A 16473-nucleotide genomic window follows, 5' to 3' on the forward strand; every position below is an offset into this window, starting at 1 on the left:
GATCTCCGGGCAGTGGCTACTCAGGAGGCTGTCTTCATCAGGAAAAGCAATACTGACATTCAGTGTGTCAGAGCATGGAATTTAGATCCCTTAATTGGGTAGGAAATTAGAGAATTTGAAAAGGGAGGAAAAGGATAAGTTAAAGTTTATTGGAATTAGCGGAGTGCAGTGGTGGTAAAAATAGCAGTCCTTGTCAGGTGAGTACAGGATTATAAGTACAAAATCAGATATGGATAATGGAGGAGTAGGTCTAGAATGAATAAAAATAGAAATGTGGGTAAGTCTATGAACAACATATTGAACATGTTACTATAGCAAAAATACACACAATGCCAACACCCACAACAGAAGTAAAAGTTTATACGCAAATTAGCTCCGCAGTTGATGAAGAGATTGAAAGAATTTATGATGAGATAAAAGAAATTATATAGATAGTTAAGGAAGATGAAAATTTAATTGTGATTGGGGACTGGAATTCATTGTAGGAAAAGGAAAAATAGTAGAACATGGACAGAGGCAAAGGAATGAAAGAGAAAGTTACCTGGTAGAATTTTGCACAGCGCGTAATTTACTCATAGCTGTTATGTGGTTTAAAAAATCAAGAAAAGGGGTTGTAAACATTTCAAATAGAGTATGTCATGGTAAGACAAGAGTTTTCGAAACCAGCTTTTAACCTGCAAAATATTTCCAGTGGCAAATGTAGACCCTGACTGTAATTTACTGGTTGTAAGTTGTAGATTAAAACTGAAAGATTGCTTTGGTGACAAGCCCAAGCATAGCTCGGGCCACATTCTGTTTGTTGAGTGAGCCAGGAATTTTGGAAGCTCAAGGGGGAGAAATTGCTCAATAACTCTTCTCACACTCCCTCTCCCTTTTCGTCATAATTTTTTTAAAATTTTTAATCTATCAAAGAACTAAAGTAAATATGAAAAATAAATCTTGAAGCTTTGTCTGTTTGTAATATGTGTTACTCTTGAAGATATATCAATTACATATGCACCAGTAACACTTTACATAATGGCATAAATTGCTGTTTTCTAGGCCTGACATTGTTCTAAGTGGCTGGTCTTCAGAGTTTTAAAAGATTGGTAATTAAGGAGGTGGGACCTGAATAAGTTGAAAGATGCAAGGATTGTTGAGAGTGTCAAAGGGAGAACTAGGCAGCAATTGGCTGAAACGGGTAGGAACAAGCGTGTAGCCTTGATGGATGACATAGTGAAGGCAGCAAAGGATCAAATTGGCAAGAGGACAAAGTCCAGAAGAAATCATTGGCTAATGCATGAGATATTGAAGAGCTTATTTTATTGGAAGAGACAGTATACAAATTAGGAAGGCAAAAAGGGAATACAGATGACTAAAAAATGAGATTAACAGAGAGTGCAAAAAGGCAAAGCATGACTGATTAAATGAGACACATAGGGATGTAGAACAGAGGTAGCCAACATTTTTTTATCTATTTCCCACTTTTGTGTGTCTGTTAAAATTTTATAAAGCCCACCAGTTCCACAGTAATAGTGATTTAATAAGTAGAGAAGTAACTGTACTTTATAACATTTATAAAGCAGGGTTGAAACAAGTTTAAGTATATAAAAATAATTTCTTACAAAGTACTTTGTCAGAATTTCATGAAAACCTGATGAAAATGTTTTTGATCTGCCTGCCTTCCACCAAGAAATCTGGAATGTCCCCTTGTGAACTGTAGGGATCATGTTGACTACCACTGGTGTAAAAACATTCATAATGAGGGTTAGGATTAAGATAGATGCCGCCTACATAAATATGTATATATTTTTTTTAAAAACTCCTTCTCGAGAAAAGAAAGTGTTTCCCCTGTGGAGTAACGGGCTAGGATAAACCCGCAGTTATTCCTTGCCTTTCATTAAAGGCACCTGAAAGGGGTCTCATACCTAATGAGTTGTTTACATTGCAGATTTGGCCATTATTAGGACACCCATAAGTCTCACAACCTTTTTCATTCAATTACTTGTGTTCCCCTTTCAGAGTTGGACCTCCAATATTCTAAATTTCACTGAAGTATGGACCATTCTAGGAATGGAATCTTACATAGTGCGTAATCTATCCACCATGCACTGTAATCTTCTGCATCTACTACTGGAGTGGAGTTCTGTTAGCACCCAAAATCCAGCTGTTTACTAAACCGTCGTGGGAGAATCATCCTGTATTCTCACAGCATAGCCCCCTGACAACCCAGGGGTAGCACTGATCTCACATATGCCAAGTTGTAGGTGCATATTCAGTCTGGCACACAGGACCCTGGGCGATGGATAGTAAGCCAGGTAGCCTTTTCATAGCAGGGTGGCACCCATGGGGAGAGCCTCCAATTGGAGTGAATGGCATCAGGACAGACAGTGCACACTAAAACAGATCAAACTCGTGAATACTGGTGACCATATCAACACAGCCGTCTCAGCGGATCGAAAGTGAGATTTTAATGCAGAGACTTACAAGCTCATGACATTTCCAAATGCCATGGGGTGATAGTCTGGCAAGGAGAAATGGAGTTGAGCAGTTTGCCCAGTTCTTGGCATACTGTAGAACTACTTTTCATGATGAATATTGGGGATTGATTTTAGTTGCTGCAATAGAGAAGATATGGATCTTTGTTGATTGAAACATTGAATACTGACAAATCTCAGGCACTTCAGTCCTTTGACAAGTGTTGGGATGTACCAGTTGCCATCTCTATTCATAACAGACTCAACAGGATTCAAAATGTCATTGTCCAGCAGGACAAATGTTAACAGACACATAAAGAACTGTGTGCTAACCTAGAGTGGTTGAAGTCCAATTTGTTAGTCACATCCAGAGAGGGCCTAAGGATAGTTGGGTGGACAGGGGAGCTTTCATCCTGACCTTTGATGGAAATGTTTTACCTCAGAAACTTAAGATTTTATGGTTTTTGAGGCCTGTTCAAAAAATTCCAGAATATTCATAATTTTGTGCCAATGGTGTGTTGGAGGGGAAATGCAGTTGGCATCCCTGCACATGCTTGTGTTTAATGTGTAATTGCTGGAAGTTTCATTGTTGTAGGTCTGTTAGTTATTGTTCAGTGCTGTATTAAATAGAACATTGTGTCACACAGTTTGCAAAATTCAAGATGGCAGAGTTAGAGAAGCAATGCATCTGCATTAAATTTTGTGTGAAGTTAAAGAAAACCTTTACAAAGACATACCAGATGATGCAGGAAGCCTACAGTGATGAATGCTTAAGCAGTACTCGATGTTATAAATGGTTCACACAGTTTAAAAATGGCCGGACGGAAAGTAAAGATGACTCTCGTTCAGGATGCCCTTCAACATCTACTGACGACACTCAAGTCAGGAATGTCAATGAAATTGTGTGTGCTAATCGAAGACTGACTGTCAGAGAGATTGCAGAAGAATGTAACATTTAAGTTGGATCATGTCTTGAAATCCTGACACAACATCTTGGAATGAATTGTGTTGCCGCCAAGTTCACTCCAAGGGTCATGAACAATATCAGAAAGACCTCTCCCTCGCAATGTGTTATGAGCTTTTTGATCACGCAAATCAGAACAAGGTATTTCTTAAGAAAATCATAACTGGTTATGACACATGGGTCTACGGTTATGATGTTGAGATCAAGGTTCAGTCCTCATAATGGGTTGGGACAGGTTCTCCAAGACCAAAAAAAGCTCATCAGATCAGGTTAGGTCAAATGTCAAAGCCATGCTGGTAGTTTTCTTTGACTTTGATGTATTAGTTCATCATGAATTCGTGTCAGAGGGACAAACTGTTAATCAGTGGTACTAGCAGGACATGTTGTGAGAAAATGTGAGAAGGAAACAGCCTGAAATGTGGCAGGACAATTCATGGCTCTTGCATCACAATAACGCATCCACACGTTCATCCCTGTTGGTATGTGACTATTACACAAAAATACAAAATCACCTTGCTGCCTCCTCCTCCGTACTCTCCAGACCTGCCCCTGGCAGACTGTTTTTTATTTTCAAAGTTGAAAACCCTGTCGAAAGACAAGAAAAAGAAAATTCACGAACAGCACTTCACATGATGCAGCAAGAGGCATACCAAGACTGCTTCCTTAAAAGGAAACTGCGTTAGGGGCAATGTATCAATTGTGGAGGGGAGTATTATGAAGGAGAGCATGCATAATAAATAAAAGGTAAGCGTAGAATAATTTTGTGTACAAAGTTCCAGAATTTTTGAACAGACCTCATATAGATGATATGCCAAGCCCTTTCCTACTCCTCGGAGATTTTTAAATGCCAACATTCTGGACATACATTGTTCTGTTGTATGAATGAGTCGTGCAGCAGGACAGCGCATGAGGACAGTCTTTGCGAACAACCTCCTACTTGTGTAAACCGTCCAGAACACCATCCCCCTTGTTCACTGACATGTTCAGTTTGCAAGAGGAGAAACAAAATCCAGAAATATAAAACACTTAACTGCCTGTCTTACCAAGCTGCTAAAAAAGTTTGAATGACTCCTTTCAACCAATATGACATCAAACTTTGCTATCGTTGTGTCAAAATTCACATCTAGCAGGGTAACTAGCTCTCAAAACTGCATCTCCTGGCTCTAGCCACATGTCAGTGCCTGTTTTATAGTTGTGGAAGGGGGCACCAGCTCTCTCAACACCCACACTCACATCATTGATAGTGATCACCCCATCAGTGCAGCCAGAGATACCTCATGCTCCTCTGACATCATCAGGGAAGAGGACACCTGCCAAGATGCCCCCTCCCTCCAGGATGAACCAGACTGGCAGGCTGCTCCCAACCAGGGGCTAACATAGCCACAGGATGCAGGTCCTCATTTGTTTCAGAAGTTAAAGACAGGAAAGTCCTCACACACTGAAACCTCATATAAGGACAAGGATGATAAATCAAAGGTTAAACCGAATTATGCTGCTCTCCTCGATTCAGTCCCCCACCCCCATAGGTCAAGCCTGTGAATACTGGTGAAGAACTACACATTCAGGTATAATGGGACTCAGCAGCTACGTAATTTGTACTTCTGTTTCCTCTACACTGCTTTCTCAGATCTCGGTCTGATATTTCTTCAGTGGTACTGCAATAGCTGCTATCACCACTAGGCTAATTACTCTACAGTTGGCATGGTGCTTCAGGAGGCAAGGTTCTCAGAAACCCAGGTCCTTACTATTAAAAATTAAAAATCCTGTATAAATTGTATTAACACCAAGAGGGCATCTAGAGTCTGCATGCTCATGTAATCAGGCTTCTTCAGTGAGCAAATGCCACTAACCAGTGTTAAACTCCACGGTTTTTCATATATATTTCTCAGTTAAGATGATAATATTTAAACCCCACCTACCCCAGACAAATCTGTAATATATCACAAGTTGGTGGAACTAGCGGACCAGCTGCCTCCAACTATCCTCCTCCTAAGAGAGTTCAATGCCCACAATGTGTGTGTGTGTGTGTGTGTGTGTGTGTGTGTGTGTGTGTGTGTGTGTGTGTGAGAGAGAGAGAGAGAGAGAGAGAGAGAGAGAGAGAGAGACTAAAATGGAAAAGTTAGAGGATAATACAATTGCGTTATTTTTAAATGTTCTGCATGTACGGAATTGTTTATTCACTTTATCTTGCGTCATTTCTCCTTTTTACTGTGTCCATCACTGATTATATTTTAATTATATTTGTCGTCTTCTGAAAAGTTCTCTTTCTAGTTAATCTTGCGAAAATATGACCGTGGACTTCCTCTCCTACATTTCAATTATAGACGCAGGCAGCCGACTCCAGGGAACACCAGTGCCTCTCAAGATGATTTAAAACATGAAGGAAATTCCTACCAGTTTGGTTCCACTGCACTTCAATTAAAAATACTTAATACTGTTATTAGGTCTTCTCTTATTCGAAATCACAGACAATGCAAAACACTCGTAGCACATTATACTGCAAGCAATACATCTTAACCATCCTTCTAAATATGAGAGAGTGAAACAAAATCATGTACAAAAAAGTGAATGTTTTTTGCTAATTTATCTGCACCCTACTGCGCAATCATAATTAATGTCTTTGTCGACACTTATGGTTGGTCTTTGATTCTGTCATTATCGCTTTTTCCTTTTTTTTAGTAAAATTTAACTTTACCATATCCAGGGAGGGTCTTTCACCATGTACCTATACAAATCCTCTGTGGGGCAACCAAACCACATCTAGCAGGGCCAAGTAATAGAACAATTAATTTCAAAACTAGAAGTTTGTCTACTTAACACTGGAGCTGCAATACATATCAGCACAGACCATGGAACATACTCAGCCAAATATGACTGCAGCCCAAGTGTCTCATCCTTAACCCAGTGGTCCGTCCATGGCAACCTTTGTGACAACAGCCACTTTCACATCAAACTCTTTTCTCAAACCATCAACCAATGGAACATATACCACTCTTGGTCACTTTGGAAAGCTAACTGACAAGCTTTTGCCTCCAAAGTGACATTTGAAACCAGCCTTGAGAAGGATATTGAAGGAGTGGTACATGATATTATTGACACGACTATAAAAACTGCAGAAGCAATGATACCCTTTTCTTTAGGCTCTTCCCAATGGACAACTGTGCCACAGTGGCACGAAGAAATAGTTGCAGCTATCATAGTGTCAGAGCGCTTTAACAACACAAGCACCATCCTTCTATAGAAAGAACATTTACTAGCTTTCAAGAGACTTCGAGCAAAGGCACGGATTTTAATAAAGAAGAGAAAGCAGCTGTGTTGGAACATTATGTATCATCCATGAGAGCCCACACCCCCATCGCCTCAAGTATGTACTAAACTACTCTGCATTTGTGGGCACTCACCATTCACAGTAGTCCCTCATATCTCCCTTAGTGGTGGTAGTCTGCAGTCATTGGTGAATGTTTTACAGGACACTTTGCCAAAGTGTCTACATGCAGAAACTATCATCCTACTTTCCTGACCAGTAAACATCTGAAGCAGCAAAATTCCTTATCCTTCCCTGTACATTGCTTTGAATAATACAGTGTTCCACTTAATGAATGGGAGTTCATTCCACAGTGCTTAAGCAGTGTGTTAAGACACACCCCCTGGACTCAGTAAAATCCACAAGCACCTTAGCAACAGCATAAAAGACATTCTCAGGTTTTTCAGTCATATTTGCTGGGAAGGGGAGTTTCCCTCCAATCAGTAATGGGTGGTGGATACCTATTCTTAAACCAGGAAAATGGCCTCAAATTTTGACCAGTGATCAACCAAACAAATCTTTCTAAGAATGAGCTGTGTAAATTATTCAAAAGAATGGTCAGCTGATGACTGTGTTGGTGCCTGGAAGCCAGAGGATCTTTACCACAATTTCAGAGTAGCTTTTGGTTGTTTGGTCCACCACGGACCAGCTGATTATCCTGGAATATGTAGTGCACAATGCTTTAGCCCATCACCAACACCAGGTTCCTGTGTTCTGTAACTTACATAAGGTGTACAATACCATCTGCTGTTATCACATCCTATATACTTTGCATGGGCGGTGCTTTCAGGGCTGTTTACTCATTTTTATATAAAATTTTATCACTCAGACTGTCCCAGATCTGGGTGGGTTTGACCCTCAGCAACAAATATGTACAGGAAACTGGAATCCCTCAGGTTTCGGTTCTGAACATAATCCTCTCTGCCATTGCAATCAGTGGTATTGTGGGTGCAGTGGGGTGCAGTTGCTAACTAGAGCCTTCCCTATGAGCCTTGTATACAGCCTACTGATGGACGATGGTGTCCAGCACTGCAAGTCTAATGCCAGCAACTCTTGCTAACTATGCTGTCACAATCTGTCAGGTGCATGTGTATCCATGTTACATTGCTTTGTTCCACAACCAGCAGGCTGTTTATGAATCACTTAAAACTGGATAGGCCAGGTGGGATAAGACTGCAGGTTTTGTGCAAGGGCCTCGAACTGCCCCCTCGTCTGTGTGCATGTGGTTCCCCCAGGCACCCATATGGTGTGTATCCAGTCCTCTAATTCGGATGGCCTTCTTCTGTGGCCCTATGAAAAAAGGCTGATCTCACCATTCTTGGACACCAATTCTGTTAGAGTCTTCATGATTACCCAAACTCAACATGCATCTACACACATAATCAAAAGTCAATGACAAGATTGTTTATGTGTTTGCACATGCAAGGGCGCACGAGAATTATTGTTGTCAAATACATACAGTGTATATGCTGCAGAGTTGGTTGCCATAGCACAGGCTGTGTGGTACATTAAAATTCTCTTCACAAAGGATTTCCTTATTTGCAGTGACTCAATGAGCTGCTTACAAGGCATAACTCGGTGAAATCCCAGAAATTTATTGGTCGCTAAGCTCAAAGACTTACTGTTTGCCTTCCACAGCTCCAGAACCACTGTAATACTAATCTGTACACCAAGCCACATGGGTATTCTGGGAAATGAACTTGCTGACAAATTAGCTAAAGAAACGACAACAGAAGACAAACTTGGACTCGAAGTACTGTGCAGAGACCTATGATTGCAAATGCAATATCAGATTTTAAACCTGGGATACGGAAAGGCAGGGTAGTACAACCCTAAACCAGCTGACAGCAATCAAGGGGACTGCTGGGGTGTGGCATACTTTGCTCCAAGCCTCTCTAAAAGTTACCGTCATACTTGACTGACTATGTACGAGCCACTCAGACTTATCCATGACTTCATTTTACATCAACAGGACCCTCACCGATGCAGCTGTGGAAACCATCTCACTAGTGTCTACATTCTCTGAGTGTGCCCTGCTGGATGACCTGAGATGTGCCATTAGCCTGTCCACCACTCTACTCCAGACCCTAGCAGACATTTGGATTACAGCTAACAAAACCATATATTTCCTATGGGAAAGTAGACTTCATACTAAAATTAGATGCACCTCAACTTACAGTGTGAGGGGTGGAAGAGTGGCATGGACATCTAGGTTTGATGTGTGTCCAGTGGCCTGCAACTATGTTCTCCTCTTACTCTGTCACACATTTTTAAATTTTTGTGATTTTTATATGTTTTTTATTTATTTAACAGTTTAAACAAACTAAATGACTATCTCTACAGTCTTCTTTTCCTCATTTTAGTTGTGCTGACTATAACTAGAGCCTGAATTCCCATGCAAATGTATGTAGCATGCATGTTTGCAAAGTTTGGTTCTGTTGCTTAAAATACTGTGTTGTATTTAAAAGTCCAAATCTCATGATGATTTTCTCCATATCACTGTAGGGTAAAAATAAAATCAGCAAAGTGTCCGAAAGCAAAGACTGGAACTGGAAAGAGCGTAACCATGAGGCACTGATTGAAATATATAATTGCTTACAGTTACCACTGCAAAATCTTTGGGATCCAGCTGTCTGCGAAGAACCATTTTCAGAGTAAGACTTGCCCATAGTCAGTATAGAAATTATTAGAGGCTACAAATTTAGTTACATATAAAAAGGCATTTTAATTAATATGTAATTTTATTATTATTACAGTATTATCGGAAATGCTTGTTTCAAATCACTAGAAGATCCAGGAGTTACACAAGTCAAGATGAAGCCAATGTGTGAGACTATTTTTCAAATTATTGGTACATTGGTGAAAAAGCATGGATATGGTTTCAGTTGCATTGTGCGCATTGGCCAGGTGAGTGGAATACTTATTAACTATTGGATCTCAGTCCCTGTCAGTCTCTCTCCCTCCCTCCCTCCCTCCCCTCCCTCCCTCCCTCTCCCCCTACCGAGCGAGGTGGCGCAGTGGTTAGCACACTGGACTCGCATTCGGGAGGACGACGGTTCAATCCCGCCTCCGGCCATCCTGATTTAGGTTTTCCGTGATTTCCCTAAATCGCTTCAGGCAAATGCCGGGATGGTTCCTTTGAAAGGGCACGGCCGATTTCCTTCCCCATCCTTCCCTCACCCGAGCTTGCGCTCCGTCTCTAATGACCTCGTTGTCGACGGGACGTTAAACACTAATCTCCTCCTCCTCCCTCTCCCCCCTCCACTCTCAAATATATAGTGGGTGGTTACCTCCTTCCAGAATAAACACCAAAAATTTCCTCTGTATTGTATACAGGAATACACAGAATAAAGATCATAGTTTTCTGAATGATTGTGCATTGAAGATAAAGGAATTATGCCTATAAGTTTGTGAAAATTTTCTAGTTTCCTCACATTGTGATATGTGGTCAGAATTAATGTACTGTCTCTAGGATTGGAAAAGGTAGTGATTAATTTGGAAACAATTGTTAGCCATGGTCCCCCTTTTTTTCCTCTTTTAAAATCTTGAATGATGTAAATGCCTTGAGGCAGTGCTAACTGCAGTAGGCCATGGTGGGTTGGAAAGTAAAAAAAAAAAAAAAAAAAAACATTGTGTCCCATAACATCAGTTTGTCTATTACTGTTGCTGTTCGTGACTGCCATCAGCAGATTTAGATTGCAGAAATAATACTTAAATTGGAGAACTGCTGTTTATTACTGTAGTAGCTCACACACTCTTAATCTGTTGCTACTTCTTTGTGTCTCATGTAAGTGCTTTACCTGGTGTGATTTTGAAGCAGTTTTTTCTTTTAGCCGCAGGCAGCTCACAGAATAATTCCCAGTTGCTTGTAGGCATCTAAATCCTTGAAATAACTGTAAAATATGTTACTTCAAGGAAAATTTTTACATAACGACCAACTAGACATAATTCTCCAAGATTTGCTGAAAAAGTGCAAAACAATTTATGATTATACTAGCTGACCCGACGAACTCTGTTCCGCCTTAAAGCCAATAAATAATTAGATTTTGGATTTTAAGTTCAATTTTTACTAGGAAACACAAATAAAAAATTAAGTATTTTAATGATTCTTTATTCTTTATGCTTTTTCGTGCATAGCTTCCACTCTTCAATTAAGTACCTTGTGACACACGACATTTTTTTGTTTTATTATCAGGTGCAAGAACAAACAACACAGATGGTCTTCCGACCCGTGAACATGACACATATAATTGACCATGTGAAAAACATGGATATTCCAGATTTAAACCACAAACTTTCAAGGATTGGCCTTGTGATTTGTTAATGGTCATGGCGAATGCAAGACGGATTGGAAATCGAAGTCTTTTAAACTCAAACGGCATATCGGTTGGGATCATCGGGATCCTTGGAATGAGAACTTCCTCACCTTTGAATTTTCCTTTGCGTATCATCGCATAAATAACATTGTTCATCAATTTACTTACTACCAAACGCGTACCATTGCACAGTTTTGGTTTGTTTATGTTTCGAAACATGATTACTATGGAGCCAACTTTTAGGCGTAAATTGTGCGGTGGTAAGCCAGGCACATCCAAGGAGTTTAAAAATTCAATTGGATAGTTGGTGGCTTCATCTTCATTTGTTACACAGTCAATAGATTTGAATGAATGCATTTTACCAATGATCTCATTCTGAATTATGTAGTTTAGGTCATCTACATCTTTATTCTTAGCCGCTAAAATTGCTCGCTTACTCAACCATTCATTACTTTTGTAGTTAGTAATGATGTTTGGGAATACTTTGTTGATAAGTTCGTCTTTCGATGAGACAGTGACAGAAATTATGAGGAAATGAAATCAATCCGCTCGATTCTTCGACAGGTACTCGACCATTACCGATAGTCAGCAATTGCTCAGAGAAATCTTCAGCAGATGTATCATTAAGCAATGCAACTCTCATGTTTTTCAATACTGTCTGTCCCAAACGAGGTCATTTGGAAACAACTATTGTATTTTTGGGTGTTTGCAAGAAAATGACGTGGTTCGGGTGTTCCGCCACAAAGCAATGAATGCAATGGCTCAGGTGGCGGAGTCAATAATGGCAATTTCACTTTCCCACTAAGGCAGAACAATCCATGCGTTTCTCCGTAAAACTGCAATGCGCCACAATACTCGCAAACAACGTCCATCGACGCAATGCAAACGCAAGGATGCAAGCAGTAATCAGTGCTGCAATCGTATCTAAACGTTGCTCGATTCAAATCATCACGTGATAAATCTCTTCTTGTGCGTCGAAAATCATCTACATGTTTATCTGTGTTGTTCGCTCGACGATTTCGCATTGCCAACCGAGCCGTTTCACGGGCTGCCTCACTTTGCTCTTGTGATTGAGAAACACGAAGTTGAGCCGTACTAACGCGGCGCTCTTCACGGGCAATTTGTTGTTCTTCTTCAGTCCTTTCACTCCCAATGTTTTGTACCCTTCTTGCATTACGGCTATGTCGAGAAATATTCGATCGTCTTGGTCGCGGCATTGTTAATGATGATTCAAAGAAAATACAAATTATTTCTTTAAATTTTTAATTAATGATATATACTTATACTTAACCATAGACGTTTATTCATTACACATTTCTGAACGCACGCGTAATATTTTTCAATCTTTTTAAAAAAAAATACACATAATAGTTTAATCATCCATTTTAAATAGTTTATGAGCGCATGCATAAATGTCAATCATTACTTACAGATTTTGACAAAAAAATTTGACAGCTCAGAAAGTAAAGAACTTTTAGGGAAAATAACGCATTTTTCAAGTATTCGTCAATTTTTCATTATTTTTAAGATGTATTCTGCTATTCGGGGCGGAGACAAATCCAACAAATCAAAAACCATGAAAATTGGTCCAGCAGATCTCGAGTTATAAGTGTTGTAACAAACCCGACTTTGTTTTATATATATAGATTGGTGTGGTATCAAAGGCACCTGTTTCTGGTACTGAAAGTGCAACACTCAATTGTTTTTGAGGAAAAGTACGCCAAGAGATGGTGAGATGTAGTCATGCAGCAAGGAGATTGCAAAATGCCTGAAATTGAATTCAAACATCAGTAAAATGAGACTTGTGTAATAAACATTCATATAAGCACTTGTTATATTTAGAAATGATTGTCATAATATCCTTAATATGCAGTTCACCATTAAATTTTATACTTAATATTACTCTTCCCATAAAGCCAGAAAGTTAGTATTGTGATATAAGTGTTGCACAAAGCATGTATATTGGGCCTAGGAGCCACACTTGGAATGTTTGATGAAATATTTATGAAGAGTTGTATATTATTTCTGTGATACATACTGTTTCATTAAAAGTTTCACCTCCCGTGTCATACGAACAGCTGGAATGCGTCCTGGAGATAATATTTGACTCTTAGGGGAAGAGAAAACTCGGTCTACAGGCCACAAGTGGCCCATCGGGACCATCCGACCGCCGTGTCATCCACAGTGGAGGACGCGGATAGGAGGGGTGTGTGGTCAGCACACCGCACTCCCGGCCGTTATGATGGTATTCTTGACCGAAGATGCAACTATTCGGTCAAGTAGCTCCTCAATTGGCATCACGGGGCTGAGTGCACCCCGAAAAATGGCAACAGCACATGGCGGCCTGGATGGTGACCCATCCAAGTGCCGGCCACGCCTGACAGTGCTTAACTTCGGTGATCTCACGGTAACTAGTGTATCCACTGCGCAAGGGCATTGCCTAGGGTAAGAGAAATTAGAAAAAAAGGTAGATTGGAAAATTAACACAGATTCATTTTCTGACAGAAAATTTTTAACACATTGAGACGAAAATGATTGATAATTGCACAGGTCTTTTTACAGAAAGCTTAATGTAGCTTCGTATTTTGAGAAATGAAGGGAAAAGCCTACCAACAATTTGAGCTTACGTTTGATGAACCTTATTGCAAAACGAAAAATACAGGCTTAGTGCACTCAGCCTCATGATGCCAGTGTAAGAGATAAGGAATGAGAAGTAGTGAACCCAAGGTCTAGAAAGTCAGCAACAGCTGGGAGTGTAGTGTGCTCTGATCCCATGCCACTCAACACTGCATCCGATGAATGACTGAAGATGACACGGCAATCAGTTGACTGTCATGTGGTCTTCAGCGTCTGATGCTGCTTTTGCTTTTTCTTAGTAGTCTTTTCCTCCTCCTCCTCCCCCCCACCCCTCTCTCTCTCTCTCTCTCTCTCTCTCTCTCTCTCTCTCTCTCTCACTCACTCACTCACTCACTCTGTTTAAAGAAAAGAAAGAAGAAAAGTTTTCAAAAAGCAATCCGTCTCTGCCACTCACCCCCTTAGAGGTTCAGGGGTTAGAATAGGCCCGCAGTATTCCTGCCTGTCGTAAGAGGCGACTAAAAGGAGTCTCAAATGTTTCGGCCTATATGTGATGGTCCCCTCTCGGATTTGACCCCCATATTTCCAAATTCTTTCAAAGAGAGAGCCAATTGGGGAAGGGCGCCTTACATGGTGCATTGTGTCCATCGTGCAGACCCTTAGCCTTTCTCATCGCCGCATTGCCGTACCGTTCGTTCTCTATCTCCTGGGCGAGGATACATTTCTTGGCGCGATATCCACCATGCACTGTGCAGTGTTGCTTTTTGCAGAGACAACAACAATGGACTTCCTTGAACCTAATATCCAGCATGGTAGCCAGTCCGTTGTGGTGGAGCCGCCATGTACCCTGTTGGTTGTAGCCCCCTGACGACACAGGGATCACTTTGCTGATGCCTGCACTGTTAACTCCCCACGTATGCCAAGGAGTAGATGCCTATCTCCCTGTGGCATCAGGACTCCCGGCAATGGCCATCCTGCCAGGTGGCCCTTGCTGAAGCTGAGTGGCACGTGGCACCCGTGGGGAGGGCTCTTGGTCAGAGTGGATGGCATCAGGGCGGATGACCCACAATGAAACATGGTACATTATCTCTTGCCCCCCCCCCCCCCCCCCCCCGGCCACGCTGTGGAAGGAGTGTAAGGCTCAGGATGGCAGTAACACTTATTTGCCCCAGTTCCTAGTGTGTACGAGAGCTTATGGGGAGTCTTTCATGTCAACAAAGCCTCAATTCTTCGTAGAACATTTAGAGGAAAGTTTGGGAAGGTGGAGGGCTTGTCCAAAATGCGCCCTGGGTCAGTATTGATAAAAACAGCATTTTCTGCCCAGTCACGAAGGGTACTTGCTTGTGACAATTTGGGGGACGTTTCAGTTACCATCACACCCCATAAGAGTTTAAATATGGTCCAGGGTATTATTTTCCATAGGGACCTCCTTTTGCAGTGTGATGACGAGCTGCGCGCCTGTTTAGAGCGTCAAGGTGTTCATTTCATCCGGCACGTTCATCGGGGTCCGAAGCATAATCAGATTAATACCGGTGCCTTCCTCTTGGCCTTCAAGGGTGATACATTACCGGAGAAAGTCAAGGTGATGGTCTACCGCTGCAATGTCAAGCCCTATATCCGTCCCCCATGTGGCTCTTTAAGTGCTGGAAGTTCAGCCATATGTCTTCCCGCTGTACTTCCAGCCTCACATGTTGAGATTGCGGACGCCCATCACATCCCACTACTCCATGTGCCCCGCTTCCCATCGGTGTCAACTACGGAGAGCGTCATTCAACTTGCTCGCCAGACTGCAGGATCTTACAGAAAGAGTGGAAAATCATGGAATATAAGACCCTGGACTGACTGACCTATCTGAGGCTAAGAGGAAATATGAACGACTTCATCCTGTGCGCTTGACTTCTTCATATGTCGCCGCTACGACAATTCCACATGCCCCCTTGCCCATGGGGGGGCACTACCCACTCTGTTGCTCCTGCGCCACCTACCTCAGGAGCAACACCCCCCTACCCATCGGGGACGTCCGTCCCCGCTTCTAAGCCGGAGAAGCGTCCAACTTCTTTGACTCCTCTCGCTCGCAAGGGGTCCCTTGGGTCCCTCCCTTCCCAGGTTTCCACAAGCGGGAAGGATGACGCCCGACAGTGGCATAAGTGCTCACAAGCAGCTGGTTGTAGGGCTTCGTGATCCTCCTCTGTCCCGGAGACTGAATTGGTGAAGCCCTCCCAGCCAGTGAAGCACAAGGAGCAGTGAGAAAAGTCCAAGACCACCACCTCTAAGACAAAGGAACTTGCGGTGGCACCCATCCCACCGCATCCTACTGCGTCTGAGGACGAGGTAGAGATTCTGGCATCCACTGAGGACATATATCTCGCCGGACTCTGACTCAATGGATGTCATTCGGATAGATACTCATCAGTGGCAGCAGCTGACCCAGTGGCGTAATCTGCCTCCTTGGTCCCTTCACGCCTTTCTTGGCCATGGACAATGTCATCCTCCAGTGGAACTGCAGTGGTTTTTTCCAACATCTTGCTGAGCTCCGACAACTTCTCAGCCATCACTCTTTCCTCTGCATTGCTCTTCAGGAAACTTGGTTTCCGTTGATGCAAACCCCCGCCCTCCATGGCTATTGGGGTTATTATAGGAACCAGGCAGCTTATGAGATGGTATCGGAGGGTATGTGGTGGCATCTGCATCTACGTCCTTCACTCCCTTTACCGCAAGTCTACAAACTCCTTTGGAGGCTGTCACTGTTCAGGTGTGGACGCCTCAGGTTGTTACTGTCTGCAGTTTCTATCTTCCACGGGATGGTGATGTCCCGCAGTATGTCCTGGCTGCGCTGTTAGCCCAATTGCCGCCACCTTT

The 16473-nt window shown here is 42.0% G+C and overlaps 1 protein-coding gene across 1 annotated transcript in view; it reads left to right on the forward strand.

The window, feature by feature from the left end:
• The window catches only part of LOC126179332 (condensin complex subunit 1), a 221110-nt gene that overhangs the window by 13437 nt on the left and 191200 nt on the right, over positions 1–16473 (forward strand). The window contains exons 4-5 of the mRNA XM_049924600.1: positions 9230–9378; positions 9481–9631. Coding sequence (XP_049780557.1) covers positions 9230–9378; positions 9481–9631 — 300 coding nt within the window. The remainder of the gene's footprint in view (positions 1–9229; positions 9379–9480; positions 9632–16473) is intronic.

Source organism: Schistocerca cancellata, chromosome 1 (genome assembly GCF_023864275.1).
Source record: "Schistocerca cancellata isolate TAMUIC-IGC-003103 chromosome 1, iqSchCanc2.1, whole genome shotgun sequence".
Classification (NCBI taxonomy): domain Eukaryota; kingdom Metazoa; phylum Arthropoda; class Insecta; order Orthoptera; family Acrididae; genus Schistocerca; species Schistocerca cancellata.